The sequence below is a fragment of the Schistocerca nitens genome, chromosome 1, assembly GCF_023898315.1.
Source record: "Schistocerca nitens isolate TAMUIC-IGC-003100 chromosome 1, iqSchNite1.1, whole genome shotgun sequence".
Classification (NCBI taxonomy): Eukaryota; Metazoa; Arthropoda; class Insecta; order Orthoptera; family Acrididae; genus Schistocerca; species Schistocerca nitens.
In genome coordinates, this window is record NC_064614.1 from 380943146 (window position 1) to 380967704 (window position 24559).

At 43.1% G+C, this 24559-nt stretch overlaps 1 protein-coding gene across 1 annotated transcript in view; it reads left to right on the plus strand.

Moving 5' to 3' along the window:
* LOC126248460 (uncharacterized) overlaps positions 1 to 15846 on the plus strand; it is a 114671-nt gene extending 98825 nt beyond the window's left edge. The window contains exon 4 of the mRNA XM_049949505.1: positions 15635 to 15846. Within this exon, the coding sequence (XP_049805462.1) occupies positions 15635 to 15809 (175 nt within the window). The 3' untranslated portion in view covers positions 15810 to 15846. The remainder of the gene's footprint in view (positions 1 to 15634) is intronic.
* The last annotated feature ends 8713 nt before the right edge of the window (positions 15847 to 24559 follow it).

Sequence of the window (24559 nt, forward strand, 5' to 3'; positions counted from 1 at the left end):
TCAATGAGTAGCTTCACCTTAATATGGCCTGCATGAAAAAATTTTAAAAGTAGTATTTATTCCGCCGAATAGAAGTCATTATTCAAACTAGAGGCGATATTATCCGATATTAGCTAAATATCTCCTGCAATTGACAACTTTTCGTCCGGTAACTCCACACGATATAAGCATTAAAACATGGCTTTCAGTAACTCCGAACATAAGGGCAGAGTAGTGGAAGTCGTTCCACGTTTACGTTGGAACATCTGAGTCAGCTACCTCTTTTACGTCACCAACACTCGACATGCTTTGATCATACATTGGACTTAGGAAATTCGACTGTGTGTATTTGGAACTCTGAAAGTAGTAACCAGCTTGTGGTGCTGCAGTTCTTCTTAAGTCCGTGCTTGCTAAGAAAATGGGACGAAGAATTCCTGTCTTGCTTAAGGCGAAGTTCCTCGTCCTACATTCTGAAAGCAGTATAGGGAGTGGCCACCATTTAAGGAAATACACCATTCGGTCTTCAGCGACCTAAACAGGGTATCCCAAGAAACACGGACAACGCTTAGTATGTTTCGCGGGAAGGCACTCTGATCGGTTTTCAAGAAGGAACCTACATCCGGAAACGCACGGTTTGGCCGCTGCAGAGCGTCGAAGTGTGAGGTGGGTGTGCGCTCCACATTACGTCAGTAAACCCAATATGAGGAGCAAATCGTGCTGTCTACATTACAGATGGGCTTCGAACTGCGAACCCCCATACGTCAATGCAGAACATACATCGGCGGTGCTGACCCTTATGCACATGAACCAGTTTGTGCGTTTGACTTTGAAGTGTTTCAATCGTTCCGTGGACTCGAACAATAAGGTCCTCCGTTGACATTACAGGTGTGCCATACACCGTAGTCTTCATCCTACCCCACAGAAAATAATCGAGAGGTTTCAGATCTGGCGACCGTGATGGACATGGATCTGACCTACCTCTACCAGTACATCGACTGAGATATGTGACGTTAGGTAACTCCGCACATCGACACAAAGTATTGCAGCCACATGTCCATCCGAATATTTAGTGGCACTGCATCCATTCTAAGGAACTTATCAGGAACTGCATTGATGAAATATTATTCAAATTGTTAGGAGTAAATAGCCAGCATATCAATAAGATTCAATTTGCCACTGACAGATATGTTAATAGATGCATGGTACTGCAATCCTTTCAGCATTACGCATGCGTTACACATGTTTTGAACACAGTTCTCAAATACATGTTGGATGACAATTATTGGATGAACTGGGCTACCGTGATTTATAACGCGACTTTGCTGAAGAGATACTGTCCGTTTCATGAACAAAACTAGTGACGTGAATTCGATACAGACAAGCTTGAAACAAAAACGGAGACTAGCTGGAACAGCGTGATTAGAATGCTACAGTCTGTTGTTAGGCAGTACGATAAAATCAAGGAAATGTTATCGGAGAAAGGCGTATCTGAAAAACTTATTGCTTACGAGAACAGCACTGAAAAGGACCCGCGGTATTTTAGACCCATTCAAAGGCGAGAAGTTCCCGACAATTCAGTTTTATTATAGGTGCACAAACTGAAAACTCATTGTAATACAGGGCCCCATGATACAGAGATATGTTAGATTACTTCAAAAGCTCTGTGTCTCCTGCAAATGAAAATTGAGCTTAACTGCATAGCGCCGGTTCACGAGTCACCGGTATTTTGGTAGTATAGTAAAACGGTCGTATTTCTGTCAATTAAATATAGATACTACGAGCTCAGAAAGATCGTTGTGTCCGTCTCACAGATGAAAAAGTCGAAATGTTGACGTTTTACAGAATAATAACCATTCTGTGGTCGCCCTGCCGGTTATTGGAAATGTCTGTTTCTGACAGATGAGACGTCATATACTGTACGTCAATGCGTGATGAAATATCAATTTCTGACGAGCTAGAACAGAATTATAACGTGGCAGTAATATCTTACTTTGTTTTTGTTATATGTAAATATTTATTTGGTGTCGTTGGGAGAATGTCACGCCCGCTCAGCACCAAAAAGAATGAAATCTGTTTCCGGAGTGAGTAGATTTTGGACCATACCATACTCAACCTACCGATGAAGTTCACTTTTATTAAAGCCGAAGGGGTAAAAAAATGGCTCTAATGGCTCTGAGCACTATGGGACTTAACATCTGAGGTCATCAGTCCCCTAGAACTTAGAACTACTTAAACCTAACTAACCTAAGGACATCACACACATCCATGCCCGAGGCAGGATTCGAACCTGCGACTGTAGCGGTCGCGCGGTTCCAGACTGAAGCGCCTAGAACCGCTCGGCCACTGTGGCCGGCCGGAAGGGGTAATGGTGAACACGAAGATCCTCTTGAGAGGTGAAAGCGTAGGCGTCGTTTCTTCCCCAATTTATCTAATTTAGCACGAAGAACGTTTTATGTCAAATGTGAGTAGCGAAAGAAATACCAGTGTGGCTTGGAACGTTATCACGTACGGACGAAGTAATGTTGAGCGGAACCCAGTCGATTCATTGGAATGACGCCAACAAGAAATAACTGAGAGACAATTTTGTCCTTGTTATATTTCTAATTTCTTTGGTGGTAGAGTTCATATGTGCACATTTGCAACAATAAAGCAGAAGGTGTTACAAATAACAATAGTGAGATTTTTCATTATGAGATCGACAAGACTTGGTAGTAACATAGTTTTCCTGTGAAACTCCAAACTGTTTCCTAATTGAAACTTCCTGGGAGATTAAAAATGTGTGCCGGATCGAGACTTGAACTCGGGATCTTTGTCTTTCGCGGGCAAGTGCTCTGCCACCTGAGCTACCCAAGCACGACTCACGACCTGTCCCCACAGGAGATGAGGTACTGGCGGAACTAAAACTGTAAGGAAGGGTCGTGAGTCGTGCTTGGGTAGCTCAGTTGGCAGAGCACTTGCCCGCGAAAGGCAAGGGTCTCGAGTTCGAGTGTCCGTCCGGCATACAGTTTTAATCTGCCAGCGTCAGTTTCATACCAGCGCACACTCCACCGCAGTGTGAAAATTTCATTCTGTTTCCTAATTGTCGTTACTGCACAAAGCAAGCTATTTTCTCTTATGGATAACACTGATGACGCCATTAGAAACTCCCACCCAGGAATATAAGTCCACAAGCGTAACTAAAGTGACGTGAGTGTAGTCCCATCAGTTGGTGGGAGTAATTCAGGAGCGACACAAGCCAGCAGACACACAGGGCTGCTACTGAAACAGTCGAAACAGCAGCGCACCTCGTTCGATCACAACCAGCCGCTTCGAATTTTCGCTCTCGAACAAGCTATGCCCGAACTAGTGTGAACAAGTAATATGCCCTCTTTGCACACTTGTAGACTGGGTCTTCTTAGAAAATCGCAAGCCTGTCCGTCTCCAACCATAGTGCTGGAGCCGAGAGAGGACGATCCGCATCAATTTCCGGCGCCTACCAGAGGACGAACAGTAGATTATGATAGTTTTCGCAAGCACCAAGGACGAAGTGCTAAATCTTCACTGTACAGCGGACACACCTCAGGCAGAAAATACCGACGTGCAAGTTTCTTGCTTCGCTGAAGCGTCTCTCGATGGCCGCTAACGTGTAATGGTGTGGGGTACGACCGTTAAAAAAACGTTCTGCATACAGTCTTGTAACCGCTCTCCCATTGCAGTCCGTTTTGCCGTATGGGAATGTGAAGGAATGTAGCAGATGCACAAGAATGTTGTTAGGTTCATGTCGTCCATCCGCAATACACAGATGACCAAACTGTTGCATACCTTCCGTATGCAGACACCAAAACGAATAAGAACAAACCGTCACAACGGTTCGCTCTCAGACTTCGACGCTCTCCAGCGGCCATGCCGTGCGTTTCCTGCTGTGGTTTCCTTCATGAAAAACGATTAGTTTCTCTTCCCTTACAACATACTAAGCGTTGTCGGTGTTTTTGGAACACCCTGTATATTGAGTAACAAGATACGTGGCGTCAGGGTAAAGATGCGACTATTGAATAAGAGAAAAATTCTCTTGAATGTGATTCTTTAAGCTTTCTACGTCAGGTGCTTCCACAATTTGACTGTAGTCCAAACAGCGAGCACCCAAATCTGCGCCCTGCGTCTGACGAAAAGAGATAGGGGAGGCTTCAAAATATCGTGTAAATATAACAGTACAACTTCGCTACAATCCCAAAAACTTATTAATCATTCATTCGATGAAACAAACGTGTCACACAAATCCCCCGTGTCCCTATTGAATGGTTCATAGATGATTTCGTTCATAATAAACTAGAGGAAATGTGTACTGGGTTTACGAGGAGTGAAATTCTGTCCTCATTACGAAAGAGTCCTTCTCTCCAGGCGGTGACAAAAACCGATATAAAAAGCTGAGTAAGAGAGAAAACCAATTATTTTTCCAAAACTAGAGGAAGGTATGGTGTTTCCTGTAAGGATTATGTTGTCAGGATACAATACATTTACAGTTCGGACACCATTAGTTAGCCATCTGTCAATCGAAAAGACGAAATGACTACCTGTTACAGAAATGCCCGAAGAGCTACGCCTCTTTACCCTTAAAGTTCATCGAAAATTTCCAATCTTGAACGTAGGAGATACTGTGACACGATATGTTATCATAGTGCACAATATCAGTTATAAGTTATTATAATAATGTCGTTCAGATAAACTGTTGTAATACAGCGCGAAAGAAAATGACGAGTACCAAACGGAACGGAGCTTCTAACAAAACGGCAGTATTTGTGTTTTGTGTATCATGGTCTTTCGGGTATTCCAAAATGATACTGAAAATCGTTGGGGCATTTTGGAGCACGCCCGGCGGAACGAAGTGCAATATCGAGACACCTCGCCGAAATGGACTCCACAGCTTAGAAATATAGAGGCCAAAGCAGACGTTGATCACCAGTCATCGTTATCTTTCACTAGCCGTTGCAGTAGCAAGAGGAGCTACATTGGTAATATATCGGGAAAAATCCGACAGTTTCATTTTAATTAAAAGAATGAGATTCAAGCGCAAACAAAAAAGTCAAACTACATAACTTTACTGCAACCGCGAAAAAAAACAAGATGAAGAAGCAAGGACCGCTACTCCAGGTAATACTAAAAGGAGAAGAGCCTCCAGCATTTAAGCACGCCTGCCACCTGATTACCATTGTTCCAAAATGTCACTCCAAAGCGCGTCCGCTACTGACGATTTATCTTGACAGTACATGAGGTGTTGATAGTAAACAGACGGCAAGATGTTGCTGGAGCACTTGTCTGAGATGGCGTCCATTAAGATTCTTTCCAATTGAGTAGATACGTCATCGCCGGCCGAAGTGGCCGTGCGGTTAAAGGCGCTGCAGTCTGGAACCGCAAGACCGCTACGGTCGCAGGTTCGAATCCTGCCTCGGGCATGGATGTTTGTGATGTCCTTAGGTTAGTTAGGTTTAACTAGTTCTAAGTTCTAGGGGACTAATGACCTCGGCAGTTGAGTCCCATAGTGCTCAGAGCCATTTTTTAGATACGTCATCAGTAAAAGATATCGTCTACATCGACATCTACAAATGTATATGCTACAAGTCACTGTACAATACATATCGGGGGATACATCGTACCTCTATCCTCAGTTTTCTCTCCTATTCTATACGGGTACTGAACGAGAGAAAAATATGGCTCTGTACACGCCTCATATTTTCCCTTATACTCAAGATCGCTAGGTGACTTGCAGAATCGTAACAGCATACTGCTCGCGTAGTTTTCGTCGAGTACAGATTCTCTAGACGTACTCAACAGCATTTCGCGAGCACTATATCGTTTTTCTTCCGAGGAATCACATTTAAGTCCCATGATCATTTCTGTTACACTTTCGTATGAGCTAAGCCGACTTCATTCCAGCAGTCCGTCTCTCAATTCGTTCGATCTCTGCTGTCACTCCCAGTTGATCAGTCCACACGCGTTAATAAGTGTTGGTCTGAATTTGGAAGGAAGTTGCGAAACACACAGGTTCCTTGACAACGAGATAGTTACAAGTAGGTATTTTGGTATTCCCTATGGCTAAGCGGTCAGGCTATTGCGCTGCCACAGCAATGATTCGAATTCGATGTATGATATCACCAAGGAATTTTCCTTGTGTGAGAGGGGTGGAACGGAATCTTATTACGCAGTAGATGGAGAGAGAGAGAGAGAGAGAGAGAGAGAGAGAGGCTACGAGTGCCTGAACGTTAATTAGTGGCTCAGCTCTTGAAAATCATTATCAACGGTCGAGACAATGGCGTGCCGATCAAAGCCCCTCGAATACTACTATAATGTAGCACCTTTTAATCATTGACAGACAACTCTTGTAAACCACTCAACTTACAAGTTCGTAGTTTCCCTCATTGCCAACAAACTACAGACTATCTCATCTGACTATCCAGTGCTGCTAACAGTTAGTGTGAGTTTCAACTACTACAATAAGAGTACAATTACGAATAAACCAGTTTATTTTCGAAATTACTTTCTCGCAGTAGAATGGTGTCACGTTCGGCAGGAAGTCTTGTATCTTGATAACATTTTACCACCACTAACAAGGGTACCGTGCGAACTTCCCCTCATGGATTTTGTTCATACTGGCATGGTGTGTAGGGCGCGACTAGGAAGACGCAACTCTCAATCGCTTTCGAGAAAATAGTTTAGGCCCTTTTATATACTGTCTATGGTCGATCGTATTCACGGTGGCCGTAACTGAGCGAGTAGACGCTTTGGCTCATCTTATTTATGTTATAGTATCGATATTTGTGTCAAATGTAATGTGTAACCTACGTAGCACTGAATGGATCAGGGTGGTTTCTGATCTTATAACTTAGAAAATAATTGTTGCGAATTACGGCATAGGTAATGAACGAACTTTCGCGTATGCAATGTTTTTTCGGAGTATCTACATCTACATACATACTCCGCAAGTCACCGTACAGTGCGTGGCGGAGGGTACCCTGTACCATTACTTGTCATTTCTGCTACTGTTCCACTCGCAAATAGAGCGAGGCAAGAACGACTATCTGTACGCCTCCGTGTGAGCCCTAATTTCTCGTATCTTATTTTCTTGGTCGTTAAGCGCGATGTATGTTGGTGGTAGCAGAATCGTTCGGCAGTCAGTCTCAAATGACGGTTCTCTAAATTTTCTCAACAGTGTTTCTCGAAAAGAAGCTCGCCTTCCCTCTAAGGATTCCCATTTGAGTCCCCGAAGCATCTCCCTAACGCTTACGTGTAATTCGAACCTACCGGCAAGATATCTAGCAGCCCGCCTCTGAATTGCGTCGATATCTTCCTCCAGTCTGAACTGGTACGGATCCCAAACACTCCAGCAGTACTCAAAAATAGGTCGCACCAGCGTCCTATGTGCGATATCCTTTATAAGTGAACCATCCTTTTCTAAAATTCTCCCAATAAACAGAAGTTGACAATTTGTCTTCCCTACCACGGTTCTCACGTGCTCGTTACATGTCATATCGCTTTGCAGTGTTACATCCAGATATTTAAACGACTTGACTATGTCCAGCAAGACACTAGTATTACTGTATCCGAACATTAAAGGTTTGTTCTTCTCACCCATACGCATCAAATTACATTTTTCCACGTTTTCGGCTAGCTGCCATTCATCACAACAACTGGAAATTTTCTCTAAGTCGCCTTGTATCTTCCTACAGTCACTCAGCTTCAACAACTTACCGCACACCACGGCATTATCAGCAAACAACCGCAGACTGCTGCCCACCCTGTCCGCCAAATCATTTATGTATGAACAGAACAACGGCGGTCCTACCACACTTCCCTGGGGCACTCCTGACGACACCCGCGTCTCTGATGAACACTCGCCGTCGAGGACAACATTCTGGGTTCTATTATTTAAGAAGCCTTCGTGCCACTCACATATCTGTGAACTTATTCCATATGCCCGAACCTTCGCTAACAGTCTGCAGTGGGGCCGCGCGTCAAAAGCGTTCCGAAAATCTAGAAATATGGAACCTGGCTGATGCCCTTCATCCATAATTCTCAGTGTATCATCTGAGCAAAGGGCAAACTGAGTTTCGCACTAGCTATGGTTTCTAAAACCATGCTGAATAGTGGACAAAGCTTCTTAGCCTCAAGGAAGTTTATTACATTTGAACTAAGAATATGTTCAAGGATTCTGCAGCAAACAGAAGTTAGGGATATTGGTCTGTAATTTCAAGGGTTCTTTCTTTTACCTTTCTTATATACTGCAGTCACCTGCGCCTTTTTCCAGTCGCTTGCGACTTTATGCTGGGCGAGAGATTCACGATAAATGCAAGGATAGTAAGGGGCCACTGCCGTAGAGTACTCTTTGTAAACTGGAACTGGGATTTCATCCAGACCTGGTGATTCATTTGCTTTCAAATACTTTAGTTGCTTCTCTACGCCAGATATGCTTATTACTATGTCGTCCATAAGGGGGTCCGACCTTCTGTCAAATGACGGTATGGTTCTACGGTTCTTCTGTGCGAATGATTTCTTTAAAGTGAAATTTAAAACTTCGGCTTTCGTTTTGCTATTTTCTACTGCCACACCAGACTGGTTAACAAGGGACTGAATGGAAGCCTTAGACACGCTTTTACATACGACCAGAATTTTCTCGGGTTCTCTGCCAGATCTTTTGCTAAGGTGTGACTGTAGTCGTAGTTGCATGCTTCACGCATAAGTCTTTCCACAGACGCACAAATCTCGTCATTTTTGCGTACACTTTTGAACGTAGTGCAACAGTCTCTGCTTCCTTAGCATTCGCCGAATTTCCTTATTACATCATGGAGGGTCTTTTCCATCCTCTATCCACTTATTTGGCACGTAACTCTACAGACCACGATTCACAATGTGTTGCAAAATTAGTTACATTCATAAGCTGTTCTCGGTCGTGACACAGTTTCGCGGCCTGCCAAGCATATGGGAGCATGTCACCAGAAATTGGTGCACATAACTGATGGTGTAATGCTGATTGAGTCTTCTGCAGACGCTACCTCTCTATCCTGTTTGATGATATACGCGTAGTTTTGTAGTCGTTTTACAAGGTTCTTCCCCGATTTGTGAAAATAAACGTCACAAAGCTGCATCAGCGGGGTACATTTTGGAGGAATTTCTTTAATATTACTCGGTGGCAGACTATCTCCATCTTCAAAAGTTTACGTGGGAATGAAAAAACAAAAACATTACCGCTAGCGAAATTCGATCCAGAGACCTAGTGCTTATGAAACTAAGCGCTTACTTACTCGGCTGCGGACGCCATGAATGTGTTCGACCATACAAAGTGTATAGGCACGCCTAAAATTTTCAAACTCTATTTTCTTGAAAACTATTGAGAGATGCGTCTTATTGCTTACGTATGTTGGAGTACTAGCCGTTTCCTACACACACTGTCAATAGGAACAGAATCGGCGCGAGAAAGTTAGTATTGCCCCTTTGCAAGGCAGCCGTATGTTTAACTTTTATTCGGTACTGTACCAAGTCTTCGAAATTCTTCATCACGCTTGCAAACACAAAAGGGAATTCGTCGACTAGATTCCATCTTCGCTACAAGATCATTACTTTCTGATCACTGCTGCCATCAATCTCAAGGCGCACTCTCGTAGCCCGAAGTATAGGTCAGATTGTGACAAATTGCTAGTGAGTCGCCGAAACCAAAGAATGTGAATACATGTTAGTTGTGGGGCATACTGATCAGAAGCGTTGCTGTCTAGGTTAGGTTGAAACGTCAAGTTTTGTTGTGCATTTATGAAACGGCATCGAAGGCTTCATTTGTCGCGGCGAAGGGAGTGTGGATAGATTTGCAAGTCAACGTGAAATTGCGCTAAAAATGACAGTGCAGATCCTGCAAATGAGCAGGCACAATAATTAGACATGAGAGTAGATATGTGATACACATTCCAGTCATATTGTGACCACCTAGCAAAAGCCTAAATAACCACGTTTTGCAGCGCAGGCGTGCAGGAAGAGTGTCAGTGTGCTCCTGGAAGGTACCGAAGGGACGAGGAGCCATATCGACTCTGATGGCGTGTCCATCTGTGCTAGGTTTCACTGTCGAGGGTCGATGTTCGATTGAGGTGATCCCACAGATTCTCGAGTGGGCCTAGTTCGGGGAGTTTGGTGGCCAGAGGAGTACGGTAAACCCATGCTCGTGCTCTTTGAACCACGCACATACGCTGTGAGCTGCGTGGCGAGTCTCATCGTACCAAGGTTTATTTTTCTTTATTGTATTTCAATTCTCCATCGGGGCGGGCTGGCAGCAGCATATGCGCTGCTCTTCAGCCGAAAGACATAGAACAAACAAATAGAAGACATTTAAAAATAACAAAGGAGAGAATATGGTGAACATAGATATAAAAAAGGGGGAACATCATGGAAGGCATTAGACTAAAAAAGGCGTGACTGTAAAATGGAGATAAAAAACTATTTAAAAGTAGCGCACACAAAAAGCCACACACTGCGACAATTCAAATGGTGCAAATGGCTCTGAGCACTATGGGACTCAACTGCTGAGGTCACAAGTCCCCTAGAACTTAGAACTACTTAAACCTAACTAACCTAAGGACATCACACACATCCATGCCCGAGGCAGGATTCGAACCCGCGACCGTAGCGGTCGCGCGGTTCCGGACTGTAGCGCCTAGAACCGCTTGGCCACTCCGCCCGGCACTACGACAATTAAAAGAACACAAGGCACAGTATGACTGGAGCATAAAAAGTATCGACGGATGGCGTAGCACATAACAAACACTGACGGCGAACGTCAAGGCAGTACACAATTAAAATCACACCTCTCGACGCACAGGAGAAACAGCACTAAACACTGACGTGGCACACTGGCGATGATCAAAACGGAGGATCTGCCAGGCGGAAGGACATCGTACCAAGGATAGATGTATACTTATGTTGATCCATTGTGCCTTTGACAATAACGAGATCACGCAGGAAATACCACGAAAACATTCCCCAGACTACACTGCTGGAAATTAAAATTGCTACACCACAAAGATGACGTGCTACAGGCGCGAAATTTAACCGACAGGAAGAAGATGCTGTGATATGAAAATGATTAGCTTTTCAGAGCATTCACACAAGGTTGGCGCAGGTGGCGACACCTACAACGTGCTGTCATAAGGTAACTTTCCAACCGATTTCTCATACACAAACAGCAGTTGACCGGCGTTGCCTGGTGGACGTTGTTGTGATGCATCGTGTAAGGAGGAGAAATGCGTACCATCACGTTTCCGACTTTGATAAAGATCGGATTGTAGGCTATCGCGATTGCAGTTTATCGTATCGCGACATTGCTGCTCGCGTTGGTCGAGATCCAATGACTGTTAGCAGAATATGGAATCGGTGGGTTCAGGAGGGTAATACGGAACGCCGTGCTGGATCCCAACGGCCTCATATCACTAGCAGTCGAGATGACAGGCATCTTGTCCGCATGGCTGTAACGGATCGTGCAGCCACGTCTCGATCCCTGAGTCAACAAATGGGGACGTTTGCAAGACAACAACCATCTGCACGAACAGTTCGACGACGTTTGCAGCAGCATGGACTATCAGCTCGGAGACCATGACTGCGGTTACCCTTGACGCTGCATCACAGACAGGAGCGCCTTTGATGGTGTACTCAACGACGAACCTGGGTGCGCGAATGGCAAAACGTCATCTTTTCGGATGAATCCAGGTTCTGTTTACAGCATCATGATTGTCGTATTCGTGTTTGGCGACATCGCGGTGAACACACATCGGAAGCGTGTATTCTTCATCGCCATAGTGGCGTTATCACCCGGCGTGATGGTATGGGGTGCCATTGGTTACACGTCTCGGTCACCTCTTGTTCGCATTGACGGCACTTATAACAGTGGACGTTACATTTCTGATGTGTTACGACCCGTGGCTCTACCCTTCATTCGATCCCTGCGAAACCCTACATTTCAGCATGATAATCCACGACCGCATGTTGCAGGTCCTGTACGGGCCTTTCTGGATAGAGAAAATTTTCGACTGCTGCCTTGGCCGGCACATTCTCCAGATGTCTCACCAATTGAAAACGTCTGGTGAATGGTGCCGAGCAACTGTCTCGTCAAAATACGCCAGTCACTACTGTTGATGAACTGTGGTATCGTGTTGAAGCTGCATGGGCAGCTGTACCTGTGCACGCCATCCAAGTTCTGTTGGACTCAATGCCCAGGCGTATCAAGGCCGTTATTACGGCCAGAGGTGTTTGTTCTGGGTACTGATTTCTCGGGATCTGTGCACCCAAATTGCGTGAAAATGTAATCACATGTCAGTTCTACTATAATATATTTGTCCAATGAATACCTGTTTATCATCTGCATTTCTTCTTGGTGTAGCAATTGTAATGGCCAGTAGTGTATAACGTTCCTTGTTCCTACCTGGGCTATTCCGTTTATTATTGAAGGACCGTACAGGTCAAAAGTCATCTGTCTGATGGAGCAGAAAACGTGATTAAGGCCTCGTGTCGACGCTCAGTGCACGTCCAACTGCGGTACTGGTGTGCAGATTGCAGCCATCATCACTGATGAACAGCAGTCAGCACGTGTGTATGAACCAGGCGCCAGCTGTGGAGACCCAAACGCAGCAACCTTCGCTGAACGGTCGTTCAGGAGACATATTTGGTAGTCTTCCGGATTATCTGGGCGGTCAGTTAACCAGTCGCACATCTATTCGACCATACACATCTCCGCAACCTTTGTTCACCCCTGGAATCTATGGCTCGTAGTGCACCTTTGTTGTCTCGGTGCTGGTTTCGGATAGCGCCGTTTTGCCATACAAGGTGTATTTCAACCACAACGGCATTCGAGAAATTTACAAAGTTAGCCGTTGCGGAAATGCTGGCACCCTTTGTCAGAAAGCCAGTGATCGTGGACATCAGATAAATCACTTCCTTTCCACATTACAGTATCGACTGAATTGTTTTCCGCGTCCCCCCGACACGCTTTATATACCCTCCACAGCAGTGTTTATTGCACGTTGACATCGAACGTAAGTGGTGGTCACATTAATGTGGCTGTGGAAGGTTACAAGCCGTCTGGCTTCCTTCATTCCATTTATATTAAATTTATCCGCCCCTTGTCATGATTGGCGGTGGGCAGGACACTTTAGTTGCATCTAGTTAAAGTCTCATTACATTTTGTTTAATTGGGGGAAACGTATCTTATAAAAATTCTGCAGTCGTCAGTAAAGGGGCTAATAGTTCCAGTCTGTGAATACGTGAGAGATACACAGCCCGCACACAGAATGCGGTATGTCAGACGTGGGCACTCAAAACTTTGAGCCGGCTTGCGCGTGTCAAGCGGCCACCGAAGGTAGCTCACGAAACCTACCTGTCTTGGTTACTAAGTTGGGGTTAGCGGCCTGTGGCACGACTCACCTTTCGAGATGGCCGAGGGCAACTGCTTCAAGTCCTTGCTGGGACACCCCAATTTATGGCAGAAAAGTACAAGTCCGAGGATATGATTTGGTCTCGTGAAATTCAGAAGTGTTAAACTACACTATGATTCGCCCAACGCTGGTTGATCTCAGTCGGGAACTTCTTAGGCAAACTAGCGAGGAAGATATGCTCTGATTGTCGCATGAATGACGACATCCCTGGGCGTGAATTTGTTAAACGTGGCACTGACACGCTATTGGCGGAAGAGAATAACGTTTTTCGTGGTTGGCGCAAACTGACGAGTAGGGAGCTGGTGGAAGAAAAAGGGACACACTTGGTTTGTTGGTGGGTGGGGACAGATCGCTGGTTCGAGACGTCTTGGAGATTGGAGTTGTCTGACTTCTGACGAGCGAGATTCTGATTCTGCACTACGACCACGGTCCTCTGACTTACCGCCACTGCAGGCTGGTGAGAGCATACAGCAGCACGGCCCGATAGATGGGGGTTAATGTGTCGATAGGCAGTGTACCGTCTCACAGCTCCACTAAACGCGACTAATACCTTAGTATCGTTTGATATGGTATTCAATCGACCGTTGGAGTTTCTAAATGAAATGGAAATGAGCGTTTGGCGTCATTGGCCGGGAGGCCCCTTGCGGGGCAGGTCCGGCCGCCTTTGTGCAAGTCTTCTACATCTACATTTATACTCGTCAAGCCACCCAACGGTGTGTGGCGGAGGGCACTGAACGTGCCACTGTCATTTTCTCCCTTTCCTGTTCCAGTCGCGTATGGTTCGCGGTAAGAACGACTGCCGGAAAGCCTCCGTGTGCGCACGAATCTCTCTAATTTTACATTCGTGATCTCCTCTGGAGGTATAACAAGGGGGAAGCAATATATTCGATACCTCATCCAGAAACCCAACCTCTCGAAACCTGGAGAGCAAGCTACACCGCGATACAGAGCACCTCTCTTCCAGTCTGCCACTTGAGTTTGCTAAACATCTCCGTAACGCTATCACGCTTACCAAATAACCCTGTGACGAAACGCGCCGCTCTTCTTTGGATCTTCTCTATCTCCTCCGTCAACCATATCTCGTACGGACCCCACACTGATGAGCAATACTCAAGTATAGGTCGAACGAGTGTTTTGTAAGCCACCTCCTTTGTTGATGGACTTCATTTTCTAAGGACTCTCCCAATGAATCTCAATCTGGTACCCGCCTTACCAACAATTAATTTTATATGATCATTCCACTACAAATCGTTCCGCACGCATACTCCCAGATATTTTGCAGAAGTAACTGCCACCAGTGTTTGTTCCGCTATCATATAATCATACAATAAAGGATCCTTCTTTCTATGTATTCGCAGTACATTTGTCTATGTTAAGGGTCAGTTGCCACTCCCTGCACCAAATGCCTACCTGCTGCAGAGCTTCCTGCATTTCGCTGCAATTTTCTAATGCTGCAACTTCCCTGTATACTACAGCATCATCCGCGAAAATCTACATGGAACTTCCGACACTATTACATTCGACGCCACATTGGGCGACCTGCACGCCGAATGGGGATGAAATGATGATGAAGACAGCACAACACCCAGTCCCTGAGCAGAGAAAAGCCCCGACCCAGCCGGGAATCGCACCCGGGCCCGTAGGACGGCAATCCGTCACGCTGACCACTCAGCTACCGGGGCGGACGAGTTTCTAAATGAATCATTGGGCTGTAGCGGATTAATGATTAATGTGCAGCTACGATACGGCAACCATCCCTCTGCTTGCCTATATTGTTAGTTGTGATCAGCAATTAACTTTGATTTTCGTAGAATGCTGATGCCAGTACTTTGTAATTATTTAATATAATAAATAATCGGTTCATATTTCATTTGCATGTTAGTTGAAGGAACACGTGGTTCCCTTCGGTTCACTGATACCGAAGGATATTGCAACTGGACAGTGTAATAAATGGTGTAGCTTATATTCATTTTTCCTGTATCTTTTGTAATGATTTTTTTAAGATGTAGATGCAACCTAAATTGTAAAGGATTCTCCCATTTCTGTCATTTCATCATTGGGGTAACCCTAATATTCATTTGTTTGCCAACAGCCCTGCGTACGTCGGTGTACTCTTACTTATTTATCGCTGTCTACTCTGACTTGCAACTGGCTGTAGAATTTGCCTGTCAGCTGATGTAACGGCCTTGTACCGATGAGTCCGCTTGCTTTCTGTGCAGGAGGTGGATTGCGAAGAAACTGAGAGAAATAAATTATATCGCCCATATGAAGCCGCACGAAGGTGGCCGCGGCGCCGACATCCGGTCCAGGTCCTCCGCAGACTCTTGGCACGGCGACCTCTGCGCGCTCTGGCCGTCCGCGGGGCTGTTGGCACTCGCCTGCGCTCTCTGCTAGCCTGGGAACACGACTACAGCCCGTCCCTGCATCAGCGCTCCACACACGCTTACTTTGTTTCTTTATAGTGCTATACTATAGCTGGTCCTTGTAGCCGCCCTAAACGATCTGTAACGTGCAGTGTTTTTGTCACCCATTAAAATATATGTATTTAAACGTTAAATTATTTACTATATTACTAGTGCGAGGGAAGTTCATGTAAAACGTCGCTATCCAGGTAGACGGTATACAGACCAACACATGTTCGCCACAGTATGCCTGTTTCCTAAACATATTTAGTAAATGGGAGAATGACCGGCCGGGGTGACCGAGCGCTTCTAGGCGCTCCAGTCTGGAACCGCGCGACCGCTACGGTCGCAGGTTCGAATCCTGCCTCGGGCATGGATGTGTGTGATGTCCTTAGGTTAGATAGGTTTAAGTAGTTCTACGTTCTAGGGGACTGGTGACCTCAGAAGTTAAGTCCCATAGTGCTCAGAGCCATTTGAACCATTTGAAATGGGAGAATGAAAATGGAAAAAATTGCTAAGTGGACTTTTTTTCATAAAACTTGTTTTCAGTGCCATTGTGTTCTCGGCACTCTGTTCAACATTTGCAGACCATCTTAAACAGAAATAGCACAGAGCAATCACTACTAAAAAAGATACGAATATCATAAGAATCAGTAAAGACACACCTCCCTTTTTTAAGATACCCTTTATTTGCAGATAAGAGCGAATTTTACTTTATTTCCAGTTTTGCTATTTGACATACACGAAGTGACTATATCAGCACTGCAATATTTACGGTAGGTTCCTACTCTGGGTAGCAGAGACAGATGGCCCACTGGCACTTTAAGAGGCATGGGATGAGGTGCCGATGCAGAAATCGCACATGGCGTCAACAAAGAGAGACATTGTGAAAGTACGTTCAAGCAATTTTTATTTATAAATATTTACTAACAAAAGTTGCCTTTTGCTGTTCAGACATTCCGAGGAGTCTTTGGGTCATAAAAACTCCTATAGTAAATTGACAGTGCTAGCAAACGTTCATATTAATAAAGGAATAACTTTGGTATAACCGAACAAGTATGACCTTGTACGCACCATACCCATTGTACGCTCAAGTTACAGATTGGTCGCCATAGTCGGCAGTAGTTGATAGAATGCCTATCTATCTAGTTATATGGGAGACCATGATGTCTTACCGGTAAATAGCTTATAATCAGTTTGAACAAGTTCATTTAGCGGTATTTCTTAAATAAACGCACAATATGGCATCCCACGTAAAAATTAATTGCTCAAAACACTCCTTCCCGCTTCATTGCGTAAAACATAGATAGTAGTACTGCACTATCAGAATCCGATGACGCTGCTACGGCTCTGCAGGGGGACATAAAAATACAAGTGTATCTCCAAATAACAGGTAGGAAGAATTCTTAGGCGATGGCTCACTAATTCAGTTGAAGGACGGACTGGCTTAATCATCACGAAACGCAGGTGGGGAAGCGTGGCCAGTTACACTGTGCGCGACTTATACCACCACCTACGGACTCACCGTCTAAACTGAGACATTTCTAGAGGTTTAGTACGAAAGGGAGGGTTCTTGCATTTGGCAACCCTTGTGGGAAGATGAATTTCTGGCAAATTTGGATAGATTAGTGGATGCTTCTTGCAAATCGTTGCAGTTTGGACAATTTGCAGTGGATGCGTTTTGCACTTGGCATCTTGTGAGTGAAATACGGCTGTAGAGAAATAACGTGCGACGGTAAAAAGCTATTTATTGCAAATTTATCGGCAAAATAGGAAGTGCAATTTCTGTGATACACGCGACGAGAAAAGAAACGGGTAGTAAACAATAACTTTTAGAGGTGGTTGCAACGTGTAACATTAAAACTGTGTGAGTCCAGTAATGCAGGAAATGTGCCACGTAAAGTGATAAGTTTGGCATAGCAAAAAGTACAATTCACGTCTCTGGAGTACGAACACATCTCGAGTGAAGAATAGCGAACGATCTTCCAGAAGAGGTCGTAACAGAAGGAAGATAGCAACATGCAACGTGGCAAAGCAAGCTGCGTAACCGTAGGAAACAACGCGACGCGACGGCATCGCGTGGATAGTACTTCAGCGCAGCACAGTAGCAGAGGAGTGCACTGGAGGCGCTCTTGCTAAGGTCCAATGTTCGGCACTCGGCGAGGCAGCGGAACACTACTGCGCCCAGTAAAATATACAATTTTCAAAGTTAAAATGATATAATAGTGTTATATACAGTAAAAGTTACTTAGGAGCGGTAAGAGAACTAACAATAAAATGAGCGAACCAAATATTAGCGAGACTATGGTTCAAGAAATCTCTGACTTGTCAGAGGTGCATGGTGTACTTCCGCTTTCAAAATAGAAAGAAGATCCTGTAGTCATATTGAATGATATTGTAGGTAACAAGGGGCAGGAAATCCCATTAAATACCTATAATAACAAAGAAAATTCTGTTGAGTGAGACACTCAGACATTGGTTAAGGAAAGTATGAAGACCGAAAATGAACCTAACAAAATTATGTAATGGTTCACAATTCAATAAGGAAGTTATCTTTTCAACTTTGGTCAGTAAACTAAAGGAAACTGCTAGGGAAACTAAACAACTAAATCAAAAATTGGAAACGACTAACACAAAATACCGGGAACAGCTAGCGAAACTAACAATAAACTAGAGGACAATAACAAAAATCTAGAAGCAACTAATAACAGAACAGAGGAAAGTTCTAGAGACAGAACAGTTGATAAAAATTATGAAAGAAATCGTGAAGGACACAACTGACAGTTTGGATAAATGTATTAGGAAAATTATCCAAAATGTCAAAGTGGTAAATAAAAATGAGAATATAATCAAGGAACAGCGGGCAGGGACTCAAACTTCGGAAAAGTTACCACTGAGGGAGTAGCCACAGAAAATCACTGTAAATCTATTACAGAATTAAAATACAATTTTAAAACTTTAGATTACAATTTTGGTAAGGAGGTTCAAATATGTGATGCGTCGATCTCCAATATAAATAAAGAAGTAGATGAAACAGGGACATGTTTATCTACTAGAGTATATTCACTACAAACAAATACCAAAGAGATACTCACAACTGTAGCTAGTATTCAAAAGGAGGTCAGTGATTGCGCAAACAGAGGCACTGAAATGGTTGAAAAGAAATTAGATTCAAAATTAAATTGCTGTAAATAAGTGGAAGGAATACAAATGGAGACCAGTATTTAAAATTTTGTACTTTACATAATTTCCTGGCAACAAAGAAACTTGATTCTAAATTTTTTGTGGAACAGTTCGTTTCTGTTACCTGAAAAATGCGACCAGACGAGGAAAAAAAAAAGGATGTGTTACAAGTAGAACGGTAGGAGATAAGATTTCATGGGGAATGAAAGCTGGCGAATCATTTCAAGTGTATGAAGTATTTATTAAAAAATTCTTAGACAGGTACTGGTCTAACAGTACTTAATGCAATGTTAGAAACAGCATCTTCGAGAGGAGAAACTTCTTAGGCAGTGGGTATGATAGCTATAAAGATTATTTTCAAAGTTTTTGCGAGACGAACTTGGGGGGAGGAAAATCCAATAATGGCTGGGAAGGAGTAAATTGGAGATCGAGCGAAAGTGGTAATTGGAGGGAACAAAACGGGAACCATAATGAGTAGAAGGAACATAACAGAAATCAGAATGGAAGAGAGGAGGGGCATGTGAATGGGTGCTACAAATGTGGCAGAGGAGGTTGGAACCGAGGAGGTAATAACAATCGCAGTAACAGGCGATATCAAGAACAAAATGAGACATAATGACAAGTCAGAAAGAAATTACGAAAGGGGAGACCAGGAAAGGAAAACTGGAAAAGAGTTTGTGTGAGGTCCGAAAGTAAGTTCAGATAAGTGAATGACCATTGACTATGAAGAGGTTGATAAAGGAAAGTTCTGGGGGTATTAATGGTTCAAATGGCTCTGAGAACTATGGGACTTAACTTCTGAGGTCATCAGTCCCCCAGAACTTAGAACTAACTAAACCTAACCTAACCTAAGGACATCACACACATCCATGCCCGAGGCAGGATTCTAACCTGCGACCTTAGCGGTAGCGTGGTTCTGGGGGTATTAGAAAAGTTATTTTTGAAGAAGATGGAACAGATAGTAGAGAGGAATACCAACCGATTGTATATGTGGAAATTAGTGGAATTAAAGCAGCTGCTGTTATGGTACCGAGTTACGTGCTGTAGCAGAGGCGCTTTATAACCAAATAAGAGGCAGCAGTGAGGTACTAGTGTTGCCATTACAAGGAGTTACAGTAAAAAAAAATGAAGAATTAAGTGTTATTAGAGGTAAATGTTCAGAATTTTTATTGGAAGTTAGTACTATGGTAGTCCCAAATCTTTGTGTTGGATGAATAACAGGGACAGATTAGTTGGTGGACGATGCAGCAATTATGGATTTAGGAAAGGGTAGTGTGAACATAATGGTAAATGTTATTCAGAGAGAAATTACATTTAGTAATATGGTTAGTCCCAAAGGGGAAGTTCTGGATAAGTACTACCTAAAAATAGTGTGAAAGTGTTTTCAGTGGGAAGTCAATAAAGAGGGAGGTGTTCCACAGAGAAAAGGGATTCCGAATTAGAGTGAGGTTGGTTAGGGGTAGTCAATGAAGTAAAGAATAAAGTAAATAATATTGATTTTATTGATACAGATGAGAAATGAGAGTTAGAGAATGTGCTGTTAAAATATGAAGTATTTTCTGATAGAGCAGGGTTAATGAAAGGAGAACCTTACGAATGTAAAGTCAAGCCACATCAACGTTTTAAGTTGAGACCACATGTAATACCAGTATCAAAATTAAACCACAGATAGAGAAATACAGAGGAAGTTGTATTCACAGATTATAGAGAGATCAACCAGTCGGCACTGTAACCCACTAGTTTGTTACCAAAAGAGATGAATCAGTATGAGTTACATTATACACTAGGATACTAAATAAAGTAACAGAGTCTGAGAACGATAGACCAGAAACTTTAGAGGAATTACAGCAGAACTTCGAGGGTGCTAGTAAGTTATGTAGTCTGGACCTGACTGCTGGCTACTTGCAGATAAAATTGGCTGAAAATTATAGGACGTTTACCACTTTCATATATAACGGCAGATGCACACAGTTAAAGGTACTGTCATTCGGACTAAATATTTCGGTAGCCGCATTTATAAGGGCCTTAGATTCCGTACTTGGAGAGGAGCTGTTATCTAAGATCACTCTGTATGTGGAAGGTATTATAATTGCAGACAGCAATTGGCAGGAACACAGTTGAATATTGGAGGAAGTACTGAAGGCCTTTCAGAGAGGTAAAGTCACAGTTGATGTAGCCAAATTCGAATTTGGAAAAAGCGGAAATACAGTTTTTGGGGTATGACCAAATCCTGCTAAACTAGAAGCCATCACGTGGTTCCCACCACTGAGGAACAAGAAACAAATCAAGTCTTTCCTCAGCCTCTGTAATTTTTATCGCAACATTGTGAGTGAATAGCTACTAAAGCAACAGCTATACTGAATTTAACTAGGAGAATGTCCCATGGTCGTGAACAGAACAGTGTCAGAAGGAATTTTACAATAGTAAGGATGCTGTCTCTAAAGGTGAAATACTGTTTTGTTTCACCCAAGGTTAAGTAAGAAGTTTCTTGTATTTGGTGACAGTTCCAACACTGGGATTGTAGCACATCTATTCCAAGTAATTGAGACTGAGCGGGACAGAATCGAGAACAATTTTCCTAGCACAATGTTAATGAAGTGTGAATGTAACTATACAGTTACTGAAAAAGAGACATTAGCAATTGTGTGGGCCTCGAAAAAGTTATGATTCTATTCGGTAGGGAGGAAAGTAAACATATACACAGACAATTAGGCGCTGTCGTTTATTAGGAGTTGTAGAATGACACATGTTGAACTTATGAGAAGGGCCATAGTTCTTCAGGTATTCCTGTTTGATATACGTTATATTCCTGGTAAGTACAACGTAGTGGCAGATGCATTGTCATGACTGCATTCCAGAAAAATATGTTTGTTTCACATGAAAGGGGTTGACCACAAAAGGAGAGGTTCTAAAGATATTGGGAAGCATCAAAAAGAAACAAGAAAAAGATCAAAAATGGTTCAAATGGCTCTGAGCACTATGGGACTTAACATCTGTGGTCATCAGTCCCCTAGAACTCAGAACTACTTAAACCTAACTAACCTAAGGACATCACATACATCCATGCCCGAGGCAGGATTCGAACCTGCGACCGTAGCAGTCGCGCGGTTCCGGACTGAGCGCCTAGAACCGCTCGGCCACCGTGGCCAGCCAGAAAAAGATCCAGTTCTGGCTATGGTAAAGCAAAGGTCTGAAGAAAACCAAGAACTCAAAATAAGGGAATATTATTTGGTGAATGTGGGTATTGTACTGTATAACTATTTTAGTGTGGGAAGATTGGAAGTTGTGTTTACCTGAACAAAACTTAGAGGAGTTCATACGGTGTATACACATGAGCTATGGTCATTTTGGAACCAAAAAGTGTGCAGTAAAGTTGAAACAAACTTGCATTTTAACAATATGAACAAGAGGGCAAGGACAATATTACAAAAAAGTGAAAAATCTGAGAAACTAAAACACCTACAACTTCCAGTAAAGGGCAAATGCATTATGTCAAAACAGGTAGGTGTGCTAGCTGCAGCCAATGTTTCCGGGCCTCTTACAACCAAAATAGGAGGTTTTAAGTATGTGTTGGTAGTAACGTACGAATTTCCTAACTTTTTAAAGTTGTGCCCTACGAGGAAATATACCAGAAAAGTAACAGCTAGTAAATTAGGGCAAAATTATGTGCATGCAGTATGCAGGCAGAGGCAAATATTTTATGGATATGTATATATAATCTCAAAGTTCCATCTGTCCTTTAACCCTGTGCCAAGCGTTATAAATGAGCTAGGAAGACTAGAGTTTTTTGCCATTACCACCATACTACTTGGGGAATGTATGTTAAAGAGTTTGAGGAGATGCTTACTGGGTTTCCACATTCAACAACAGAAATATCACCCTGTGTATTTTTGGTCGGTAAGTGACCTGAAACTACGATTGAACATGCAGTAAAATTCCCAAAAAGAATTGGCTTGAGTTTGGAAGAAAAACATAAATTAGCTTTGTAAAAGGTAACAGCAAAGTGAGAGTCTCATAAGGCGAGACATAACAAGAATATAAGACCTAAGGAATGCAATGTAGGTGCTCTGGTATTGATAAGAGCTCACAAGAAATCATCTAAAATAGATACTGAAATAAAGAAATTTTACGAAATTTTTGAAGGACCATATGTCATTAGCAGGGAGCCACAACCTAATATAGTGGAAGTGGTACATCCAGAGTCCCACGTACTAAGGGCATATGCAATGTAGTCTATGTGAAGAGATTCCGTGGTAATTAAAGGGAAACCTCCAAACTCTGACGTGCCTGAATGTCAGTTACAAGATAAAATATCTCTCTGGTAAGGTAATAAAGAGTATACACTGTGAAAGACACAAACATAACCATGAAATCCATTGAAAAACAGTAATTCTATTGTACTGCAGAGAGATACAGTATTTCGAAGTATTTTGACATAATGTACGTCCAGTTCAAGTGTTTGAAAAACAAAATAAAGGGGTTGAATGGAACTTGAGAGGACATGGTTTGCTGGCGTATTGTGATGTAAGGAAGGCCATTAAAGGGATCACATAGGCAGCGAGAAGCTAATGACGTGCAGAGAACAGTTCAGGGCTGAGATAGCTGAGCCAGGTGATTATGTGACATGGTCAGTGTGACGTAAGCAGAGGCACGTCACGACCTTGACATTGGTAAACATAGCGACACTATGAATTACAGATGAACCAACAATATAAACGTAAATATTTTAATTAATAATTTACTGTCTGAGTGGCAAAAGGCAACTTTTGTTAGCAAATATTTATTGAACAGAACTACTTGCAATTACTTGAAACGCACCAGAATAAATGTACCTAACCTACGTATCACTTTGCTGGCGTCATGTGCGATTTCTGCATCGGCACCTCATCCCACTGCCTCTGAAAGTACCAGATGGCCAATCACCCCTGCTAGCCAGCGTGGGAACCTACCGCTTGCTCTTTACTCCGTAAATACTGCAGTGGTGATACATTCACTTCATGTATATGAAATAGCAAAACTGAAAACAACGTAAAATGCGCTCTTATAACAATGATTAACACTTGATGTTAAACTATTTAGGTTGATATTGTTGATTTATCTGTAATTCATAGTGTCGCTATGTTTACCAATGTCAAGGTCGTGACGTGCCTCTGCTTACGTCACACTGACCATGTCACATAATCACCTGGCTCAGCTATCTCAGCCCCAAACTGTTCTCCGCACATGTCATTAGCTTCTCGCTGCCTGTGTGATCCCTTTATTGGCCTTCCTTAGATCGCAATACGCCAACAGACCACGTCCTCTCAAGTTCCATTCAACCCATTTATTTTGTTTACAAACACTTGAACTGGACATACATTATTTCAAAATACTTTGAACTATGGTCTCTCTTTGCAGTATAATAGAATTACTGTTTTCAATGGATTTCATGGTTATGTTTGTCTTTCACAGTGTATACTCTTTATTACCTTACTAGAGAGATATTCTATCTTGTAACTGACATTCAGGCACGTCAGAGTTTGGAGGTTTCCCTTTAATTACCACAGAATCTCTTCACAT